Source organism: Schistocerca piceifrons, chromosome 1 (assembly GCF_021461385.2).
Source record: "Schistocerca piceifrons isolate TAMUIC-IGC-003096 chromosome 1, iqSchPice1.1, whole genome shotgun sequence".
NCBI lineage: Eukaryota > Metazoa > Arthropoda > Insecta > Orthoptera > Acrididae > Schistocerca > Schistocerca piceifrons.
The window spans coordinates 913,757,699-913,782,647 of NC_060138.1; the positions used below are offsets into that span (position 1 = coordinate 913,757,699).

A 24,949-nucleotide genomic window follows, 5' to 3' on the forward strand; every position below is an offset into this window, starting at 1 on the left:
CTCTTGAAGTTTCAAGAGTGTATGTTTTTAGAAGAGTGAACAAGTGTACTGCTTCCTCCTAAGAATATCTCATGAAAAGGCAATCAAGATAGAATTAGAGAGATTCAAGCCCACATGGAGGTTACCAGCAATTGTTCTTTCCACAAACTGTATGCGCTTGAAACAGGAAAAGGAGGAAGTGATACTTGTACACAAAGTACCCTCTGCAACACACCATGACATGGCTTGCAGAGTATGGATGTAAATGTAGATAAGAGTAACACTGTCAAGCATGTTAGCCTACATTATTGGTGTCACCTGCAAGACTGTGCATACTGCTGTAACCAGTCATTGAAATGCCAAGAAGCCAGCTGCTGCCAATATCTGGGTGCTAGCACTAACAGTAAGCCAAAGCCATTGTATTTATCACCATAGTTTTCTGTTGTATTTTGTTCAATGCTGGTAATATAACCAGCGTCCGCATTTAATTAGATGACATTTCTTGGTTTGCGGGTTATGAAATTGTAACTTCAGTTATTATTAAAATGACAATTTTAAATGAGCATAAATTAGTCTTTCTTTGTTTTCCCCCAGGAACTTCAGCATGGTTTCTTTATTGCCAGGACATCACATGCAGTAACACACAAGAAGCTACAAAACACACCTACACTCAGGCAACAAGCAGAGCACAGGTGGATTTTTTAGGTCAAACAGCACACTAAAATTCTCATCTACTACAAGAAGCCATGCGCTTTGCTCCCCATCCTCCAACAAAGCACACACACATACCCATTTACCTGATGATAAGGCGAGGTTTTTACCCAAATTTGTCATTTGAAAACTGCAGGATCATCTTAAATTTGCAGATTAGGCTATTGACGCTGAGGTGAACCATTTTGTATTGTATGATAGTGTCATCTTACATTTACAGAAGAAGCTTTGTCAACTGAAGTCTTGTGCAGTTTTATTTTGAAGAATGTGGAGGGGGGACAGTAACACCAATTTGGCTGAGACAACAAAGAAAATGGGGAGGGGAATTGTGAGTTAGCAGCTAGTTTCATCATGCTGCCAGCCATTGAAATGTATATCGTCTGTTGTGGCATTTTATGAACATACACCATGTTCAAACTGCAGTTTTCCTTAATCCGTTTGTAGTTGAAATAGAATTGACCTTAAAATTGGACAGATACTCAACAATATATGAGGGTGAGTCAAATGAAAACCTTAAATTTGTAATAACAAATTGAAACTTTGCGGCATTATCGTGTAAGTTGGTAAGCGTGCTACAAGCAGGGTGCAGAATGGCCTGTAGGTGGGAGCATAGTGCAGATGCACACATACGGTCACAGTATCACTATAAAAATGGCCACCCCACTTGCGACTTGCACCAGCGAAGAACAGCGTTCTGTTATTCGGTTTTTGCGTAGTGAAGGTGTGAAACCTATTGAAATTCATTGATGAATGAAGGTTCAGTACGGTGATGCATGTTTGTCACAGCAGCAAGTCTACGAATGGAATAGGAAGTTCACAAATGATGCTCCTCTTCCAGGTCAGGCACAACGAGTTGTGAAACCACAGAACATTGCAGCAGTTGAAGCCATGTTGAAAGAAAACCGCCGAGTGACACTGAATGACATCGCAGCATGTTTACAGATTAGTCATGGGTCAGCACACCACACTGTGCACGATGTGCTCCAGTTTCACAAAGTGTCTACAAGATCAGTGCCACGGCAGCTGACTCCTGAAATTAGAGAATGACGTGTTGATGCTTGTGAAGAACTTCTTTGGCACTTTGAACGAGAAGGTGATGGCTTCCTTGCAAGAATCATTACTGGGGACGGAACCTGGGTTCACTTCCACCAACCGTAAATGAAGAGAGCAAGCAAGGAATGGCGCCATTCCTCATCACCAAAACCAAAGAAGTTTCGATCAGAACCATCTGCAGGGAAGGTCATGCGGACTCTTTTGGGACGGAAAAGGCGCCATTTTGGAGCATTACATGCCTAGAGGAACCACTGTCACCAATGCATCATACACAGATCTCCTAAAAACTCATCTGCAGCCTGCAATCAAATCAAAGCGATGTGGATTGCTCTCAGCAGGTGTCGTTTTGCAACATGACAATGCAAGGCCCCACACTGCCCGTACAACAGTTGCAACAATTGCAGACCTGCATTTTGAGTGTCTTCCTCATCCACCATACTCACCAGACCTTGTTCCAAGTGATTTCCATATGTTTGGACCACTCAAAGTGATTTCCGTATGTTTGGACCACTCAGAGACGCGATGGGAGGAAAGAAGTTCCATTCTGATGAAGAGGTACGCTATGCGGTGCATGAGTGGTTGCACGGACTACCAAAAGAATTTTTTTCTAAAGGAATTTATGCACTTTGTAAGTGCTGGACCACTTGCTGCATTGGGCATGGGGGAGATTATGTTGAAAAGTGATACAGCTTTGTACCACTTCTGCACAATAAATAATATTTTAAAAAATATTTAAGGATTTCATTTGACTCACCCTCGTACATTTCTGCAGGAGACAGTAAAAGTCTAGATAGGGGCCAGTGGTGTACTTGTTTCACACAGCAGTATTGTCAACACTCGCTTGGAGGTATGAAGGGAATGAAAGGAGGTGTGTCAGGTGCTGAATATATGCAGCCAATGATTGAGCAGCAGGCAGATGACATGTTTGAAAGTAAGAGACAGAGGAATATCATCACATTCTCATGTCAGTTTAGATATTAAATCCCCTGTTTATTTGGAATAAAAAGCTGTGTTCTTGGGTCCCATCATAACCACTTAATAATTCTCAACATGATGTTGTTGTGGTCTTCAGTCCTGCGACTGGTTTGATGCAGCTTTCCATGTTATTCTATCCTGTGCAATCTTCTTCATCTCCTAGTACCTACTGCAAACTACATCCTTCTGAATCTGCTTAGTGTATTCATCTCTTGGTCTCCCTCTACGATTTTTACCCACCACGGTGCCCTCCAATGCGAAATTTGTGATCCCTCGATGCCTCAAAACATGTCCTACCAACTGATCCCTTCTTCTGGTCAAGTTGTGCCACAAACTTCTCTTCTCCCCAATCCTATTCAATACTTCCTCATTAGTTACGTGATCTACCCACCTTATCTTCAGCATTCTTCTGTAGCACCACATTTCGAAAGCTTCTATTCTCTTCTTGTCCAAACTAGTTATCGTCCATGTTTCACTTCCATACATGGCTACACTCCATACAAATACTTTCAGAAACGACTTCCTGACACTTAAATCTATACTCGATGTTAACAAATTTCTCTTCTTCAGAAACACTTTCCTTGCCATTGCCAGTCTACATTTTATATTCATCTTATATCCTCCTTTCAAGACACTGTCCATTCCGTTCAACTGCTCTTCCAAGTCCTTTGCTGTCTCTGACAGAATTACAATGTCATCGGCGAACCTCAAAGTTTTTATTTCTTCTCCATGAATTTTAATACCTACTCCGAATTTTTCTTTTGTTTCCTTTACTGCTTGCTCAATATACATATTGAATAACATCAGGAAGAGACTACAACCCTGTCTCACTCCCTTCCCAACCACTGCTTCCCTTTCGTGCCCCTCGACTCTTATAACTGCCATCTGGTTTCTGTACAAATTGTAAATAGCCTTTCGCTCCCTGTATTTTACCCCTGCCACCTTCAGAATTTGAAAGAGAGTATTCCAGTTAACATTGTCAAAAGCTTTCTCTGAGTCTACAAATGCTAGAAACGTAGGTTTGCATTTTCTTAATCTTTCTTCTAACATAAGTCGTAATGTCAGTATTGCCTCACGTGTTCCAACATTTCTACGGAATCCAAACTGATCTTCCCCGAGGTCGGCTTCTACCAGTTTTTCCATTCGTCTGTAAAGAATTCGCGTTAGTATTTTGCAGCTGTGACTTATTAAACTGATAGTTCGGTAATTTTCACATCTGTCAACACCTGCTTTCTTTGGGATTAGAATTATTATATTCTTCTTGAAGTCTGAGGGTATTTCGCCTGTCTCATACATCGTGCTCACCAGATGGTAGAGTTTTGTCATGACTGGCTCTCCCGAGGCCATCAGTAGTTCCAATGGAATGTTGTCTACTCCCGGGGCCTTGTTTCGACTCAGGTCTTTCAGTGCTCTGTCAAACTCTTCACGCAGTATCTTATCTCCCATTTCGTCTTCATCTACATCCTCTTCCATTTCCATAATATTGTCCTCAAGTACATCGCCCTTGTATAAACCCTCTATATACTCCTTCCACCTTTCTGCCTTCCCTTCTTTGCTTAGAACTGGGTTGCCATCTGAGCTCTTGATATTCATACAAGTGGTTCTCTTCTCTCCAAAGGTCTCTTTAATTTTCCTGTAGGCAGTATCTATCTTACCCCTAGTGAGACAAGCCTCTACATCCTTACATTTGTCCTCTAGCCATCCCTGCTTAGCCATTTTGCACTTCCTGTCGATATCATTTTTGAGACGTTTGTATTCCTTTTTGCCTGCTTCATTTACTGCATTTTTATATTTTCTCCTTTCATCAATTAAATTCAATATTTCTTCTGTTACCCAAGGATTTCTATTAGCCCTCGTCTTTTTACCTACTTGATCGTCTGCTGCCTTCACTACTTCATCCCTCAAAGCTACCCATTCTTCTTCTACTGTATTTCTTTCCAACATTCCTGTCAATTGTTCCCTTATGCTCTCCCTGAAACTCTGTACAACCTCTGGTTCTTTCAGTTTATCCAGGTCCCATCTCCTTAAATTCCCACCTTTTTTCAGTTTCTTCAGTTTCAATCTGCAGTTCATAACCAATAGATTGTGGTCAGAATCCACATCTGCCCCAGGAAATGTCTTACAATTTAAAACCTGGTTCCTAAATCTCTGTCTTACCATTATATAATCTATCTGATACCTTTTAGTATCTCCTGGATTCTTCCAGGTATACAATCTTCTTTTATGATTCTTGAACAAGTGTTAGCTATGATTAAGTTATGCTCTGTGCAAAATTCTAAAAGGCGGCTTCCTCTCTCATTCCTTCCCCCCAATCCATATTCACCTACTATGTTTCCTTCTCTCCCTTTTCCTACTGACAAATTCCAGTCACCCACAACTATTAAATTTTCGTCTCCCTTCACTACCTGAATAATTTATTTTATCTCGTCATACATTTCATCTATTTCTTCATCATCTGCAGAGCTAGTTGGCATATAAACTTGTACTACTGTAGTAGGCATGGGCTTTGTGTCTATCTTGGCCAAAATAATGCGTTCACTATGCTGTTTGTAGTAGCTAACCCACACTCCTATTTTTTTTATTCATTATTAAACCTACTCCTGCATTACCCCTATTTGATTTTGTATTTATAACCCTGTAATCACCTGACCAAAAGTCTTGTTCCTCCTGCCACCGAACTTCACTAATTCCCACTATATCTAACTTTAACCTATCCATTTCCCTTTTTAAATTTTCTAACCTACCTGCCCGATTAAGGGATCTGACATTCCGATCCGTAGAATGCCAGTTTTCTTTCTCCTGATAATGACGTTCTCTTGAGTAGTCCCCGCCCGGAGATCCGAATGGGGGACTATTCCGGAATATTTTACCCAAGAGGACGCCATCATCATTTAATCATACAGTAAAGCTGCATGTCCTCGGGAAAAATTACGGCTGTAGTTTCCCCTTGCTTTCAGCCGTTCACAGTACCAGCACAGCAAGGCCATTTTGGTTAATGTTACAAGGCCAGATCAGTCAGTCATCCAGACTGTTGCCCCTGCAACTACTGAAAAGGCTGCTGCCCCTCTTCAGGAACCACATGTTTGTCTGGCCTCTCAACAGATACCCCTCCGGTGTGGTTGCACCTACGGTACGGCCATCTGTATCGCTGAGGCACGCAAGCCTCCCCACCAACGGCAAGGTCCATGGTTCATGGGGGGGATTCTCAACATACTCGGAAGAAATGGTGGAATATTTGTGACAACTGAGATCATAAATTTCGTTCCTGCTCATATATAGAAAAACATTCTCTCTCTTCCTGCCTTTCATTGGTTAGGTGAAAGTATCATCCCAGGTGGTGATACCAGTAGTGGTGGTTAGAGATGGTGATACTACAGATAACTGGCTTAGATAGTAAGCAAAAAGAGGACGTGACAATAAAAATTAAACAGTTTCTTTTTATTTCTCCTTGTATTATCAAAGTGTAGACAGTTAATAAATGTCATAAGTCTAGAGTAGGTATAATGTTAAGGTTTTTAGGCTTATACTTTATATCAATAGAACAGTTAGTAGTTTTGATTAGTCAGAGTACGTCGCAAATAAAACTTTCAAAAGCGCCTCATTAAAGAAATAGGGTTTTTTATATTCTCAGTGTTAGCTTATGCTCAGGTAAATATAGTAATACCTCACCACATCATTCCTGCTGGCTGCTTCTTTATGCTGTAGCATACACAAAATTGAATGATGAGTGACTTCTCAGTGATGTAGGCAACACAGATATGACAAAAATGTTAATTTATGTCTTCAATCAGTTATGAAATGAGGACACTCCTACATTTGTTTCTCCTCTACTAAACTACTGTAGCAGGATAGTGACCATCGTCTTTTGTGGTTGATAAGTGAAACTGACTCAACAGCAGAGATATAATTTGTGCGCGTAAATACTTAATCATTTGCAAAAGATAGAAAGTGAAAGAATAATAAACATATAGTGCTGCTTAAAACGACAGAACTAAATGGACTACATTATGTCACAGCTAAAGGTGGTGTTGTGGTGTGACAGTGAATGAAACACACAAACCCACAGACCTTCTGTGTGTTTTTGGTAGCATTCAGTATAAATGTCAAATTGAATAGAAAGAGACTGTGTGTGTATGCCTTCATTTTGATTAAAAAGGATATGGAAAGTTCTTGATTGTTCTTAGCATGAATGCTGTTTCGTGACTACGTGTTAAGCAAAGTAGCTTTACGCATAAACAGTTACAGGTTATCTCTCACTTGTTTTTATTTCACCTTTTTATGGTGTTCTATGTAAGACATTATGTTTTCTTTGTGTTTTATCCTATAGTTCTTGAAATTCTATTATTATTATTATCTTACAAATTTTATTTTTCCAGGCACTAGCTGCAATGGTTCAGGCATTGCCTTCTTTTAAAGAGGATTATGATCAAGCCTTAAGATTAATAAAACGAATATGGGTAGCACGTTTTGATGTGTGTCCTGAAAACAGGTGAGTATTTATTTATGCAAATACTATTGGCAGTACTTTTTATATGTGGTGGTAAAGATGAAGCATTACTGGTTTCTAGAGCTTTGGCGGACAAACTTTGGGATATATCACAAATGAGATTCCCTACAGCCCTTTATGAAGAGTTATTGACGGACATAATTCATCCAGTGGAAGAAATTCAACGGGCAGCTGCAGAAGCTCTTGCCGCCCTACTAAGGGAGGAAATGGGGCTTGTAGAACCTGTTTTGGAAAAACTTCTCGCCATCTACCATGAGAAACTAGCAGTGAGTGGTATTTACTTAAAAATTACACATTTTAAAGTTTTGAAAACGGTTCTGTGAGTGGCATTTGTACATATTTTTAACTTTGACAATAGTTTATATCTTCCAATTTGAAATCAAAAATATGCTTCAGGCACCTTAGATGCTGTTTTAGTAATGTAAATACTGTGTGCCCTGTTAACTTAAATGTTAATCTGAATGTGTGTGTTGTATTCATTAAAAGAAGGCACAGAAGGTGAACTCTGTTCTGCAGAATAATTATGGCTTTATAAGGTAGCTGGCTAGCACAGTAGATGCATGTATGCTCACAGGCATACTAATTGAACACACAAAAAATGAACAACCTAATCTGTAGAATTTTGAGTTTGGACTGCTGTATCTAACTGTTTATAAGACTACATCCCTTGACACCCAACATTTACTGCCTGTCGATTATTATAGTGGCTGGCTATAATGACATCAACTATTGATCCGCGTTGGCAGACAATGTCGGTAGACTGGAACTGTTGCTGGACGAACTGATGAACTGCAACTGTGGAACTGGAACTGACAGTGTGTATGCACCTTGTGTCTATTTGTGACTGGTAGAATTATATCCATCTGTGCTCTATTTTGCAGAAAAGCTAAGTAGTTCCATGTATCACCATCGTCTGTGATAGCTGACATAATTGGAGGTGAATGGAACAGACTATTTCAAGGTCTCTTGGTGGAAGCATAAACAGGTTGCTGTTTTTGAGTGCCTTCTAATCTGTGACTCCTCAGAAGTTTGAGGTGCCTGGTGTGAAGACTGCCTGGATGGTTGCACTCTCTGGTGCTGTTGCTGTGTATCATAAGGTGGTGTGCATAGCAGCATGTCAGTACTTCAATGTGTTGCTGTTGTGATCTTCAGTCCAAAGACTGGTTTGTTGCAGCTCTCCATGCCCATCTACCCTGTCAAGCATGTTCTCCATAACAGCAACCTACAGCCATACTATTGTATGCAAACTTCTACATCTGCTGACAAGTAGGACCAGGACTCCAGACCACCCTTGCAGTGTCGGGGGCTAGAATAGATCTGCAGCCTTTTCTTGCCTGTTGTGAGAGGCAACTAATAGGAGCCTTTTTATTTGGTCATGTTTTTCCTTGGTATTTTGACTATACTTTGAACTTCTGAAGGTTTTCACCATTTTTAATACTTTTTTCCTCACATTTTTTGGCTTTTGAAATTCTGGTACCCATTTTAGGTTTGACATCCACTTTCTGAATTTTACCGAAGTGTGGGCCATTTGGGGAAGGATGTCTTACTGTGGTGCATTAACTGTGCACTGTTATTGTTGCACCTACTAATCAAATGGATCTGAATCTACCTCTGCAGCCAGTCCATCGTGGTGGGATTGTCATGTACGCTCTCGGTGGTAGCCACCTGAGAATGCTCACGCTGCTGATACCTGAACTGTAACCTCCCCATGTCAATCGAGCAGTTGGTATCCATCAGCTTCAGGGTTCCACCATTCAGACTGTGTGTGGTGGCCTGTGCCTTGGCAAGGTGGCACACATAGGGAGAACTTCCAATTGGAGGGACATCACTGCGGATTCCGCAATGAAAGTGATACAGTTTAATGGTGGCCTTGCCAACACGGCCGTCTCAACAGTCAGAAACAGTGATTTTTAGTAGAGAGGTTTACAGTCCTATGGTATTTCCGTGTTTGACCATGCCTTAAGAAGAGAGCCAGATAAGGAGAAATGGACAGTTTGCCAAGTTCTTGGTTTGTTCCCAAACTGACGGCAGATCTTTCGCTACAATAAATCCACTGTTTTTCACTAAAAATATTGAAGATCGGTTTGGGAAGGTTGCAGCAATGGAAGAGCTGAGAAATGGATCTCTGCTGATCTAAACATTGCACACCAACCAATGACAGGTGCCTAAGGCCTGTGTAAAGCTAGGAGATATACTTATCACCATTTCTCCTCATAACAAGCTCAGTAGAATTTGGTGCATTATCATCCATTGGGACCTAATGCTACGAAGTGATGAAGAGCTGTGTACTCTTCTGGTGCGGCATGGAGTCCATTTTGTTTGCTGCGTCCATAAGGGACCCAAAGATAATAGAGTAGACACTGGAGCTTTTATCCTGGCCTTTGATGGCAACATTGTACCTGGAAACGTTAAGGTCATGGTTTATAGGTGTGATGTCAGGTCTTAAATTCCTCCTCTGATGAGATGTTTTAGTTGCCAAAGGTTTGGACACATGTCCTGCCGCTGTTTTAATGATGCTGTCTGTCAGACATGTGGACGGGCTTCCCATGACGGCAGCCGTTGTGATCAACATCCTCAATGTGTCACGTATTTGGAACTGCACTCTTCTCATTTAAGAGGAAGAGGAACCTCAAGAGTATAAAATGTGTTACTGCCTGTCTTATCAAAATGCAAAGAAAATGTTTGAAAGACTTAGTCTGTCTGACATGGTCTTAAGTTTTGCGACTGTTGTGTCACAGTCCATACCTCACACGATGGCAAGGTCTCGCATGACATCTCCTGGCCTTGGTTGTATTCCAGTGCCTGCCCCACAGTTGGGGGAGGGACTGTCAGCTGCCACGCCCTGTACCCATGTAGCACCAATGGTTCCCACACTATTGGAGCAATCAGACATGCCTACTCATCCTCTGGCATCGTCAGGGATGAGGACACCTGTCAAGGTGCCACGTCTCAAGATAAGGACCAGCAGCCACTGGCTGCAGACAAAAAATAAAATGCAGCCAGTCATGCAATGGATATCGACAAAGTGTTACAAGATACCAGTTTCTCTGACAAATGGCTGTGTAAGCTATAAGAATGTATGGTGCCTTGAAGCCAGAGGGCATATATCATGATTTCAAAGAGGCTTTTGGGCTTTCCAGTGCACCACAGATCATCTGGTTTATCTGGAATGTGCTGTGCGCAATGCTTTTGCGATCGCTAACATCTGGTTCCTGTGGTCTTTGACCTACAGAAGGCATTCGATAGCACCTGGCCACATCACATACTATCTGCACTGCATGAGTGGGGTTTCTGGGGCAGTTTACCCATTTTTACCCACAATTTCCTATCTCTCAGACTTTTTTGGGTACAGATAGGTTTGACTTTCACCAACAACTATATACAGGAATCTGGAATGGCCCAGTGATCAGTTCTGAGCATAACACTGTTCTCTATTGCCATCAATGGTATCATAAATGCAGTGTGCTACGGTCTCTGCATCACTGTAAGTGGATGATCTTTGCCTGTACTATGCCTCTGCATCAGGGTGCACCACTAACCGCCAACCTCAGGGGGTACCTCGAGAGTACATGACAGGGCAGTCTGAATCACGGCTGTCAATTTTCTCCTGCAAAATCGCGAGTTGTGCATTTTTGCCAACTCTAGATTGTGCACCTACATCCAGAAATTTATTTTGGTGACCAGTTACTTGGAGTCGTTGAAACTTTTCAATTCTTTGGTATTTTACTTGACAACAAACTAACTTGAATGCCCCATCGCCGCCAGCTCAAGGCAACGTACATGAAGAAGGTAAAACTCTCCATTTTCTTAGTAAGTCCTTGTGGGACATGGACCACATGGCTCTTCTGAAATTTTACAAAGTGCTGATTTTATCCTGCTTAGACTATGGACGTGTTGTCTATGGGTCAGCAGCATCGTCTGCACTGAGCTTGCTGCATCCTGTTCATCACACTGGCATGCAATTGGCAATGGGGGACTTCTGTACGAACCCTATTGACAGTCTCCTGGTGGAAGCTGGTGTCCCACCACTACGGGTTAGACGACAGTGGCTTCTGGATAATTACACAGTGACAATCTGTCAGATGCCTGCTCTCCCATGTCACTCAACTCTGTTCCGTAACCAACAGTTCAGACTGTTTGCGCATTGCCCAAAACTGTGTTTCCTGTGGCACCATCTTCAGAAACCAATCTCTCCACCTGACAAGAAGCAGCTCCCTTCTGCAGTGTCTGTCAGTGACAGGGCTCCCTCTTGGTGAACCACTTTCCTTGAAATTCACAGACGAGACACATGATACGAACCCATGGCTGAAGGAACCACAGACTCTGGGTCTTAGTGCTGCCTGATCTTCTTCTCTTCCTACATGCACTGCAGATAATCCTCACAAGAATATCGACTGCCAGAAGTTGTGAAAGTGAAGAAGAAGAAGAAGAAGAAGAAATTCTTATTGAAGGCAACTGCGGTGACCACTGAGGCACCAGATTACCCCATGCAGTCACTCCAAACTGGTGTTAGATAATGGTGATCCACCCCACCAGTGACAGACAGTGATCCTGGGGCATGACTTTTAATCCTGGCACCTACACACCTAACCAGGGCACCCTCAGCATGATGATCTTATGGAACCACAATGGATGTTACTCCCCTGCTGTAACGCACTGTCCCCTGCTGTAATGCAAGATGCCATCCATACCCGCAACTGCTTCTAGCAATTCACAGGTGACTTGGCGAAACAGGCTTGTTAGAGGGATATCATGGTGATGCTGGAAGACCTCAAACATGATGAAATGCTGGATTTGAAGAGACAGTTCTAGAGTGCTTTGAGGAAGCACCTACAATAAGTACTCGAGCGGTTGGACGTGGCATGAGGGTCCCTCATCGACTTATTAGAGCAAATTACCTTCACTTTTTGCAAGAAACTCTACCCGGCCTGCTGGAAGACATTCACCTGGACATACAGCTACGTATGTAGTTGCAGCAGGATGGGGCATCCTCACATAACAGTCCTGCTGTGCACGGATATTTAAGTGAACTCTTCAACGGATGGGTAATTGGCAGAGGTGCTCATAGGATCACCAGACCTCACACCACCAGACTTTTTCCTGTGGCATTTCTTCAAGGTCCTAGTTCACCCACCCAGATGCAAAACCACCTAGAAATGAAGAGGAATTAATGGATCGCATTTAACATGCCGCATATTACATCAGGGCAATGCCAGAAATTCTAGAAACAGTTCGGCAGAACACCATTCGACATTACCAAGCTTGTGTCATGTCAGAGGGTTGCCAGTTCAAGCAACTGCTTTAAGTAAACGATGTCCTTGTTCCTGGTACTTCTTATCATGAAACTACAATGGATGTGTCGGGACGCCGGCGGATTCGCCCCCAGACTGGAAGGCTGGCATGCTATCGCCGAGTGTGCGAGCCATCTTGCATACATAGCAATCCCCAGCAGGCAAAGCATTTGCAGTCATGCGTTGTCCAGAGCATCCGGCAACAGAGCAATCCTGCAGCCAATGGGAGCACATGGCACCAAGTTTCTGTAGTGTAAAAATTGCGCATTGTCAATCTACTTAACATTAGTAATTTTGGTTGCTACTGGCATCAGCTATCCAGGGTTAAAATTTCGTGACACAATTTTTCTCTACCCTGTGCCCCACTGATACACATTTGGAGGCTGTGGCTGTTCAGATAAGAGCAGATCAGGATTTTACCATCTGTAATGTTTCTCTCCCTCCCGATGATGTCGTATCCTAGGCTGTACTGTCTGCATTACTCAGTCAGCTCCCATCTCCTTTCCTAATCTTGGGCGACTTCAACTCCCATAACCATTTGTGGGGTGGAACAATGATCAATGGCCATAGTAAAGATATTGAAACTTTATTGGCACAGCTTGACCTTTGCCTCTTGAACTTTGGTGCTCCCACATACTTCAGTGTGGCACACGAAACTTTTTCCCCCCACTGATATTTCCTTTTTCAGCCCTGGTCTTCTACCATCTATCCACTGGGGAGTCCACAATGACCTGTGTGGTAGTCACCACTTCCCGATCTCCCTGCCCCTCCCTCAGCATTGCTCCCCTGGATGTCTGCCCAGATGGTTTCTCCATAATGCTGACTGTGATTGCCCCAACCTCGGATTTGTCTCTTAAGTATCCTTTGGTCCAAAAGATTCCACTGACCTCAAGATTTTTCATCACCTGTTCTGGCCATCCTTGAAAAGTATTCGGATTCAGAACTGGTATTCACTGACGTCTCAACAGTCGATGGACAAATGAGCTTTGCACGCACACATGCATGGTGCAGTGAACTCTACTTTGTCAGACAGCTGCAGTGTCTTTACCACTGAATTGATGGCCATTAAAGCCATGCTCATTCTTTCACTGGAAACAGTATCCTAATCTGTAATGACTCACTTAGCAGCCTTCAGATTATAGACCAGTGCCTTCTCCTCACTCAGTGGTTATAGCTATCCACGATCTTGTCTCTGACTTCCATCAAGCTGGATGACCAGTCATTTTCGTTTGGACCCCCAGTCATGTTGGGATTTCTGGAAATAAATGAGCTGAATAGTTGGCCAAGCTGGCCACCAGACTGCTGATTCTGGAAATGGGAGTCCATAACTGGAACTTTGATCATTTATATGCTGTCGATTGCTGAAAGCCTGGAACTCAGAATGGTCTGTCTGATCTCCCCAAACTGAGGACAATTAAGGAGACCACAACTACGTGGCAGTTTTCCCTGTATTCTCACAAGGAATGCATCATCCTCTGTTAACTCTGCATGGACAACACTCGGCTGACCCATGGCCAGATTCTTCAGCGTGAGGATCCCCCTCACTGTCGATGCGGAGCCCACCTGATGGTAGCCCAGTTACTCATCGACTGCCCTAATTTGGCTGCTTTGGGGTGACATCTTAATCTTCCTCCTGACACGCTCCCTCTGGTGCTAACAGATGATGGCAACGCGACTGGCCTGGTGTTATATTTTGCCCATGGTGGTGGTTCCTTTTCATCCCTGTAGGGTAGGGTGTTTTGGACTCACCAACTGCTTAAGGTGTTGGTGAGGCACACCTCTCTTGCTCTCACTCCCTCCCCTCCCCTGCCCCCCTCCCCGTCGCCCCCCACCCCCACCCCAGGAACCTTGGCGGCCCTCGCTGGATGGCCCAGCCTGGCCTCTATCCTTCACACCTTTTTATTCTTTTTCATTTCTTGGCTTTAATGCATTGTCTTGACTAATCTTTTAATGACTTGTCTGTGCTGTCTTTTTTCTGGTTTTGTGGGCTTTTTTTTTTTTTTTTTTGCATTTGGGCATTCCAGGATTTGCCTTTTGCCTCCTCCTATGACAACTACTCCTGGTTTGCCACTTAATGGATGAAGGGACAGATGACCTTGCTGTTTAATCCCTTTCACTCCCAACAAACCAACTAACCAACCAACTGGAAACCGGATTGGTGGTTTACTGTCTGACAACGATGATGAACAATGTAGCTTGACACTTGTTTCAATATCACTTTCACATGTTAAGCACATCATCATTGTACTAATCATGTACATTGTCTGCACAGTCAAGCGTATCCAGCGTCACACATTCCATTGACTCACCTTGCAGAAATGATAATATTTCATCTGCCACTTCTTCCCCACTCTGAAAAATTCCATGGGTTCCTTTCTGATAAAATGGCAACTTTGACGACTGTTGTTTCGTGCAATGTTTACTTTGTTTGTCATTACCATTGCTCTGCTTTGTATCAAGACCACTAGTACTTTAGCACTATTGTGAGTTAATCTTTGACTAAACAGTTCATCTGTGCTCCATAACTTTGTGCTGTGCTCACCATTGGATACCTCCAGTCCCATCTCCTGTAGCCATTAGCAGCCTATATCGTGGTTGTGTGCTAGACAGGATGTGGGGAGTGGAATGCCATAATTTTTTTAGTTCTTTCATGGATTACAAAGTATGCAATAACTACAGCAAAAAGTATAATTATCTGTAAAAGTAGTGCAGGTGTGTTCTTGAGCAGTTTCACACATAATTGGCTTTTCTATGAAGTTGAAGCACTCGATGAACATGCATTCATCCGGGTAACCACCGAAATGATCGGTGCACAGAAGTAATATCTGTTCTTGTCAGATATATACAGTTACTGCATTTTAAGCTGTGCTCTTAGGATCCTGCCTAACCGCACCTCCGGAAGGAAACAGAAAGAAAATTTTGATGACCCATATTGTGTGTGAAAGCTTAGGTTTTCGTGTAATTATACTGTGTTTATATTAATTTAAACCATTAATTTTTCATATGTGTGTGTTTGCACTATTTAACAGTGGTGTTGCTATTAGCTGACTACATCCCATGTCCTCTCTGAATATTTGCTGTCATTGGCTGCCAAGATCCCATGACGTGAGCTATGATTGGCTGACATAAGTGCATCACCAACACAATCTTGATTTCAGTGCTTTGGAAGCTGCTGTGCTGTATTTGGAGGAATTTGTATTTATACTTTCATTATAGGAAAATATGCTGTGTACCTGTTGCTGAGCATCAAAGATCTTTGCAAAACACTGTTTTTTGCTGGTTTTCATTTCCTAAAATGCTGATAAGTTCTATGCTGGTGTATAAAACCTTCACCATTCAGGGGATTGATAGGTTTTACAGCTCTGATGGAAAGTATTTGTCACTTAACACATTAAAAAACTTTAGCCCGGGGTATAGTGTATTTCACCCAGGAAGAAGTGTGCATTTAACAGGGAAATCTGGAATTTTTTCCCTTTGCCTGCATGAACACCTAGTGATAATGATATTCATTTTGAATTTTCCTGTATATTGAAATACCCCCCCCCCCCTCCCCCAGGAAAAGCAGTCTACATGCTGCTGTAGGCCATTGGAACTACATATTTTGTGTCATGATGTGGCACTATATCCTGAACAATTTTAATTTAACCACACAGTCACATACTCTTCAATCGGTTACTCAGAACTTGCCTGACAGTGGCTTTTTTGCCATGCGCTGTCAGTCATTGCTTCTGACTGTAGATGTTGAGGCTTTAGCTTGATCCTCATAGGCATTGTCAGACCTAATGCTAGCTCTGCTCTCCTTTCTGAAAATTATTAAAAAAAATGATAACTGCTGCCATTTCAGGGGAGGTGTGATACACAGTTTTCTATGCAGTTTAATTACACTGCAATGAGAGTAGTGAACATTGTATTCATAAACATGTATCAGTTTGCTACAATTCTAGACCACTGAAACTGTTTAAGTAAAAGTTGCCTACTTTGTTTTACATGTGAGACAAGGTTAGATACCCACTCTTTCACCATTGGCAGGTACCCTGCAATTCCTTGATCGTGTCTGAGTAGTTACAGACACAACCACTTAATGTTGCATTTAATGCTGTTACTACATATGGAATGGCTTTTACCTCAAGAACAGGTATTTGCATTGATTCTAATCCCACTTCTCCTAACTGCAATCCTTCATTTGGTGTTGCTTCCATTGTGTCATGTACATTCAAGTGTTCAGAAAAGTTTTTGACTTGCGTCATGCAAGAAACACTCTGATGTTTGAATTACCTGTGACTCTTTTAGTGTGGTATCAAATGAAGCCTTAAAAATGTATTGTCTGTTAGTTTTTGTATTGGACCCTAAGACAAAAGCCAACAGCAATACAGCCACAAGGGTTGTGAAAGCTTAACAATTTTGTAAAGTAGTAAAGAATTTGCCACGCAGTATTGCTGCTAGTAGTCTGTCACGGAGGTGATTGTTTTCTGTAAAGTGTTACCATTCTTTTATCATATGCTGCTTCTCCTTTACAATTAATGCCGATATATTACGGCAAGAAATGATCTACCACAGTATATTCATGTCTTGTTAAATTAAGCTTTTTGCTGCTGTGGACATATATACACATGTATGCTGTTCCCCAGGTGTTGTGAACGTGTATATGCGTCACTTGGATTTTCCTACACTGCTATGGACAAATGAATGTGTCCCCAGTTGCCTACCTCTTACTGCTGCAGATGAATTACTTCCCTATCTTGGTGAATAAAAAATTTCAGCTATTTATCATACAACATACGTGGTGTGCTATTATTTCCAGAAAACCTCATTTTGATGTCTTGAATCATTTATGAGATATGACGATTGTTATGACCACTTGATTCATAATACGGAAGTACATGAATGGACGCGTCACGCTCCATTAATCTTTAGATATAAAACCCAGTAACTCAACAAAAAAAATTATATATCATTCTGCTCTCAGTTTTAACTATAATTTTGATATCTTGTGTACATTTCATTCACTGTAATGTATAAATCAACCATACGCAAAGTTCATGCAGTGCATTTTTATCTCTATAAAATCTTTAAAATTTCATGCAATGTTTTACTTATTTGACACAGCACGGTAGCTATGTCGCAAACAAAAGGAAATTCATTTCTTTATAGAGTGCAGATATCAGACTGGAAGATTCGCAAAAATAAAGTTTTTCACCTAATAGTTCTCGAAAAATCAGGTGATAAGTATATCAGTCGGAATGCCATCTCTCAGCAGGCACCATCATTTGGTGAGCAGTCCAGCCATAACAAAAGCAGCCTTGGCATGGAATGGAAAAAAACTCATGTATAGCAGTGAAAGGGTTAAAGTGCTTTTTAATTACTGTATGTTTTAGGTTACTTTCAGATACCTGCATTTCCCTTGAAACTGTGATTGTATTGGTAATGGGTCTTATGTTGAAATTAAGCAGCATAAGATTCTGTTTCCCCATGCCTGTGAATGCACCTATTTCTAGGCTAAACTAGTCACATATTTCATGTTTCATATTACTGAATGTAACACTCAGAAATTATTGTTTTTTCAAGATTCTCCCTCCAAAATTGGATAGTTTTGGTCGAGTCATTGAGCAGCCTGTTGACACTTGGGAACCAAGAAGTGGAGTGGCTTTAGCGCTGGCACAAATTGCTCCCCTGTTGAAACCTACATCAGTTTCAAGTCTTATTACATTCTTTGTGTCAACGGGTTTGGGTGACAGAAGCCCAGAAGTGCGCAAGAATATGCTTGCTGCAGCTTTGGCAGCAGTGGACTTGCATGGAAAAGTGAGTCGGTGCTATTGAACAAATACAAATAAATATAAGCAATTCTTTATTGAGTATCTAGCACTAAGTTATTTTTCTAGAGTTCTTAATTTCAATTAGTCTGCAATAGATAAAACTTATTTTCACTAAAATATCAATATTATTACATATGGTGCAACTCAAGAAGATAAAATAAGCTAAACATCAATACTGGTAACTAAATTTGTAATAATAGCTGAACTCTATATTTTCAGGAAACTGTAAACAGTCTTCTGCCAGTTTTTGAAGACTTTTTGGATAAGGCTCCAGATTCTGGCAGTTTTGATGCTGTACGCCAGTCAGTTGTGATTTTGATGGGTTCCTTAGCACGACATTTGGAGAAGGATGATAGGAAAGTTAAACCTATTGTTGGGAAACTTATTGATGCTTTGTCCACCCCATCACAGCAGGTCAGTTCTCATGTTAGTTTTATGTCAGAATGGTATTTGATATTTTTAAGTATGAATATGAGTGATCTTCATTCTCTTTGGCTGTAGGTACAAGAAGCAGTTGCCAATTGTCTCCCCCCATTAGTCCCTGCTGTAAAAGATGATGCACCATTATTGGTTCAAAAATTACTCCATCAGCTTTTAGAATCAGAAAATTATGGTGAAAGGAAAGGTGCAGCATACGGCTTGGCTGGCTTAGTGAAGGGAATGGGTATCCTTGCACTGAAGCAGCTGGATATTATGAACACTCTTACAACAGCAATTCAAAATAAAAAGAATTTCCGCCACAGAGAAGGTAAGTGATATTGTTCATCAAATTTTAATAGTCTTTAAAATGAATAGATAGATGTTTTGTATGTAATGAATGAATTAACTGTTTTCAGTACTCATAAGTATTACAAAATCTATATTTTGTTTTTAATGTATTTTTATCTTGGAAATATATTTGTTAATGGCATTCAAATGAAATTTGATACTAGGAATGACACCTTGTTTGTGGTCAGGTCCTGTGTGTTGTATCTTATATACCACTGTTCTAGTGTTTGTGGTTTGGAGAAAAAGAGCAGTATTCATTTGTAAAGATGTAGCATCAGATAAGTATTGAGGGAGTCTGCAAAAATTCTTTTTATACTTTGGTAGGTAGAGCACAGCACTTAAATGCAGAGATCCTGGATTGAATCTTGAACTGAGAAAAGATGTTAACATATCATTGCTAGTACTCACCTAACTTAACAGATTATTCATAAGTAAGATGACTCATTGTGTTGAAAAATTGAAATTGATTTGTGCTTGCAGTCTCCGTTCATGATGCATGATGACTGAATTTTCTACATGTAGGAACAAAGACATTAAGAAATATGAGTGTGTATATAAATAGCTAGTAAGTAGTCATCCACATGTTTTGCCAGATCGTTACAATTGACTTAAACAGCCTTGTGTGGCATAGAAATCCATATTTGTGCCTTTTTACTGCTCAGTAAAGAAAAACCTGGTACAAAGCTAATTTTGGACCATAGGAAGACTGTGCAATAAATATGATCTCTATCAATTCCAAGAATTGTAGAAATGTTCTGTCATGCTGTAGTGAGATGATCAACATTCCCGTTGTAATCAACTTTCTAGCAGTATATCAGAAACCCTGATCATAATTTTCTGTACTCCAAGTATTCACAGTCCTTTGATCCTCCCATGAACCGAAAAACTACCACCATGTATTTTTCGTTTACCACCATGTATTTTTGGTTGTTTTATTGATTATTTTTCATTAAAATATCTCACTCTGTTGATTCACACTTATTCTTTGGATCAAAGTGATAATTCCATGTTTCAATGTTATAAATGATTTAGAATTGTCTCAGTTGAGAGCTGAAACTCTTTTATTTGCATCACTCATTACAAAAATGTTCCTGTTTGTCTTTCACATAGTAAAACACCAAACCTGATAAAACTTTACTGATGCATGTTTCCTCATTCTGTATGTTAAACATCAAAACTCACAACTAATTTTAATTTCACTATAGAACAACAATAGTAAGCCCTTATAATAATAGCAATAAGCCAGTAATGTTGGCATTTGCACGGCTGAATCACAAAGAATGCTGTTGAGGACTACTTCTTCTTCTTCTTCTTCTTCTTCTTCTTCTTCTTCTTCTTTCAAAAAAAAGAAACGTTGCAGTAGGCAACAATACTCTCAGAACTTCATTGGTAACTCTCGTACTACCTCCCAAATGTATTTTTTATATGACTGGGAGGAACATTGCATTAACTTACAATAATTTTAAAAGAAATAATGTTACTCTGTTGTTGCTTAAAATAACCAAAGTAACCAGCAAAGTGAGAAGTGGTTAGTATCTTGACTTTGTCATTTGCTTACTTCACTGGACATGTGCCTTGTGAAACTGAATTTAGTAACACAACAGGTGGTGCAGCACTTAGAATACTGGACTCACAAAGAGGAGGTGTGGGCTTCAAATCCCCAACTGATTATCCTGATTTAGGTTTTCTATGATTTCACTACAATTGGTTAAGATGAATGCTGCAGAGATACCTTCAAAAAAGGCCCCGCCAATAAGCCTTCCGTGGATAGGGGAAGGATAAGGAAGGGCACAGCTGACTTCTTTCCTTACCCTTCCCCTATACAAGGAAGCCTAAATCTCCTTTCTTTGTTGATTTTTTTAAATTTATTAGACATTTTACAGAATTGATAGAAACTTATATTATATATCTGTGATTTCATAGTAGTGTGACAGTAGCTCAGTTTAAAGGTATGCAAGGGAGGATAACCAAAGAATAAGGTAATTTAATGAATAAAGAATCTTTTAGTGTAACAACACAGAAAGTTATATGAATTTAAAAGTGCGAATTATGAGATACCTGTCAGAATATCTATATTTTCTGTTCTCTTGCCATATGGGTATATTTCTGTTTGCTTGCTTACTATCTGTTGTTGTTACCACTTTCAATGGAAATTTGCTTTAAAATGACACGGGCAGAAATGTATTTACACCTTTTTTACCAGAGGACCATTGTATATTTTTGAAAGTAGAGACTCTTACATGACAAAACTCTTTGAAGAGTAGTTGTGTGGTTTTTTTTTTTTTAAAAAGGAATGTAGAGATTAAATCTATCTGTTACTTTCAGGTGCTCTGTTTGCTTTTGAAATGCTGTGCCAGATGCTTGGGCGCTTATTTGAGCCATACATTGTTCATGTCTTGCCCCATCTTTTGCTGTGTTTTGGCGATGGGAGTCAATATGTACGTGATGCGACTGATGACACAGCTAGAGTTGTAATGAGTAAACTGTCAGCTCATGGTGTGAAATTAGTGCTTCCATCTCTCCTAGCAGCATTGGAGGAAGATTCTTGGAGAACAAAGACAGGTGTGTTGGTGGTCTTTTTTGTGATTTACTGCTGGATACAGTTTCATCTTTTGAAATTTTTTTAATACATTATACATCAAACATTATTATCAATGAAAATTTATGAACATATTTTTAGAGATGTAGCATATTGAAAATAATAAATAATGAACAATCCATGAGATACTATACTGTTTTCCATCTACAAGACTGTTTCCCTCAGTTCTTCAGCGTGAGTGATGAAATCCAGTAAAGATATGTCATGTAGGAATATCTTGGAGTATAATTCCTTTTAGTTTCCTTCCTGAGGGTTTTATGTATATTTATTTGTTATACCTTTCGTTGAGTTTATTATTTTCTGAAAAGTAATTGATATTCAAAAATAATTGTATAATGTTTCTGTCATTGCAAGTCATTTATATATATAAACAAAGTGAACAGTTGTGAAATCACAAAATTATGAAGTGCAGGGGTATTTCTGAGCCTTTTGCAAAACAAGAGTATTGTCATATATAGCTTCAGTTTTCCTCAAAGAACGACCACTTGTTCGTGTAATCTGTGCTCTGGTCCATACTAACAAGGGGAGGCCGCCAATTGTGAAATTCAGATTCGATTCATACTGCGCATAATAAAAGCTCATGGCCAGAGGTGTAATGTGGCAAAGCACCAAGATGCACTTCTCAGCCGTTGTCGAGAAAATCGACAGTTAAAAGAAACCGTTGCAGTGAAATACTCCCTACGATTAATAAAACAAAGATGATGTGACTTACCAAATGAAAGTGCTGACAGGTCAACAGACACACAAACAATTATTGTTTGTGTGTCTGTCGACCTGCCAGCACTTTCATTTGGTAAGTCACATCATCTTGGTTTTTAAATATATTTTTCCTACGTGGAATGTTTCCCTCTATTATAACCGTGTGTGTGTGTGTGTGTGTGTGTGTCTATCTATATCTATATCTATATATATATATATATATATATATATATATATATATATATATATATATATATATATATATATATATATATATATATACTCTTTGCCTTTACAAATGTCTGCTTGTGTCTGTGTATGTGCGGATGGATATGTGTGTGTGTGTGCGCGAGTGTATACCCCTTCTTTCCCCCTAAGGGAAGTCTTTCCGCTCCCGGGATTGGAATGACTCCTTACCCTCTCCCTTAAAACCCACATCCTTTCGTCTTTCCCTCTCCTTCCCTCTTTCCTGATGAGGCAACAGTTTGTTGCGAAAGCTTGAATTTCATGTGTATGTTTGTGTTGGATGTGTGTCTATTGACCTGCCAGCACTTTCGCTCGGTAAGTCACATCATCTGTGTTTTTAATATTTTTCCTTTTGTTTAACAGAGTGTACCAAAGCTCTCCCGTCCGCACTGATTTTCGACGATGTTATAAGTTGCGCTAGGGACCGCATCTACCTTCTTTCAAAGTTAGCAGGCAACTACGCTGTTATGCGGCGACTCGTTTTGGCCCATTCAACATCTGTCCTTCAAGTGTAACAAGCGAGTAACGGAGTTTATATTTCCTACCTGCCACAGCAAGTTTGTGTTCGTGGGGTCTCTATTCTAATTCGAACGTTTGACTTACGCTATACGTATTCGTTTCGGAATATCATTTCTACGTCTTCCATTAACTATACGTGGTTAACATTATGAAGATAATTAATAACATTTGTGAAATACAACTTTGTTTGTGGAAAACATAATGATGTTCGAAGTCGCCAGTTTTTCCACGATAAACGACTTTCAATAACTTATTATATGCATAATTGTTGCAACTGATTGCCGGGAATTATATATATATTTGAATTACAAAAAACAAATACTTAAAAAAAAAAAAAAAAAAAAAAAAAAGTAGCATGGCGCGAGAATCGATCCGGTGACCTTCGGATTACGAATCCGACCGCTTACCGCTGCACCATGACGGTGTCGAAAATTAGTAATCGTAGAGAGTATTTCACCGCAACGGTTTCTTTTAACTGTCGATTTTCTCGACAACGGCTGGGAAGTGCATCTTGGTGCTTTGCCACATTATACCTCTGGCCATGAGCTTTTATTATGCGCAGTACGAATCGAATCTGAATTTCACAATTGGCGGCCTCCCCTTGTAAGTGAAGTGCCAGCATTCTCAAAACTTTGGGAAAATATGATATGCTAGCAACTTCTTACACATCTGACTACAAATAGTATATTGTGAAAGTACCAGTTTGAATTTCTAAACAGGTTCAGATATTAACAAGGTTACTGGTATAGTGATCTGTCAAAGGCATTTGTCTGTGAATCGCAGTTATCTTTTTTAAGTACTGTTCTGTCTTTGGAACTTCTCCAAAATCGTTTGTCATATCCATCCAACAGAAAACAAAGATGTCAGTAGGAAAGAGTTCTTATAAAATCACCAGTTGTAATTCAACTAGGAAACCGTTAGGTGTGGCCTGCCATAAGGCCCACTGTAAGACCCTTACTTTTTATGGTGTGTGTGCGCACTCCCTGCATGCCTTGTTCATCAAAAAATGCCATTTGCATTACTATTGTCGCAGTGTGCTGCTTACAGTGTCAGTTCAGAAGGTTTGAAACAATTGATCAGCCCGCAGCAAAGTGCATAAGTAGGTGAGAGCTTTCGTGGACGAATGGGAAAATAAGCATGATGAACTGTGATCAGGCTGACCATCAGTGGTTTCAGAAGACTTGTTCAAAGTCATGGACAAAAAAATTCATGAAAACTAGTGATTCATAATTTAAACTTTAGCATTGGAATTTCAGAATGTGGGTAGAATAACTTTGCACAAACTTGTTTCTGAAAAGTTGCATTTTCGCAAACTGTGCACACATTGGGTTCCCAGGCTGCTTACTGAGAAACTCAAAATGGAACGATTGGCTTGTGCTCTTGATTGTTTGGACCCATATCATGAGGAAAGTGGTAAATTTTTAGAGAATATTGACGCAGGGGATGAGATGTGGATTTCTCACGTGACCTCAGAGTCTAAGTGTCAGCCAATGGAATGGTTTCATATGGCACCGTCAGTCAATCAAGGCCAGGCAGACAATCTCAACACTCAAGGTTGTGGCACTCATGTTCTGGGTAAACATGGAGCCATATTACTCGAATTTATGCAGCGAGAGACGATAATAAACGCTGCTGCTTACTGCGCTACCCTGTGTAAACTTCTCCGTGCAATACAGAAACTGCGTGAGATGGTGCAGTGGTTAGCACACTGGACTTGCATTTGGGGGGGATGATGGTTCACTCACTCATCTGGCCAACCTGATTTAGGTTTTCCTTGATTTCCCTAAAT

General features: G+C 40.5%; 1 protein-coding gene across 1 annotated transcript in view; it reads left to right on the forward strand.

The window, feature by feature from the left end:
• The window catches only part of LOC124717053 (eIF-2-alpha kinase activator GCN1), a 265,579-nt gene that overhangs the window by 145,904 nt on the left and 94,726 nt on the right, over nucleotides 1-24,949 (forward strand). The window contains exons 18-23 of the mRNA XM_047243734.1: nucleotides 7,095-7,207; nucleotides 7,287-7,491; nucleotides 18,082-18,315; nucleotides 18,549-18,743; nucleotides 18,831-19,077; nucleotides 21,423-21,659. Of these exons, the coding sequence (XP_047099690.1) occupies nucleotides 7,095-7,207; nucleotides 7,287-7,491; nucleotides 18,082-18,315; nucleotides 18,549-18,743; nucleotides 18,831-19,077; nucleotides 21,423-21,659 (1,231 nt within the window). The remainder of the gene's footprint in view (nucleotides 1-7,094; nucleotides 7,208-7,286; nucleotides 7,492-18,081; nucleotides 18,316-18,548; nucleotides 18,744-18,830; nucleotides 19,078-21,422; nucleotides 21,660-24,949) is intronic.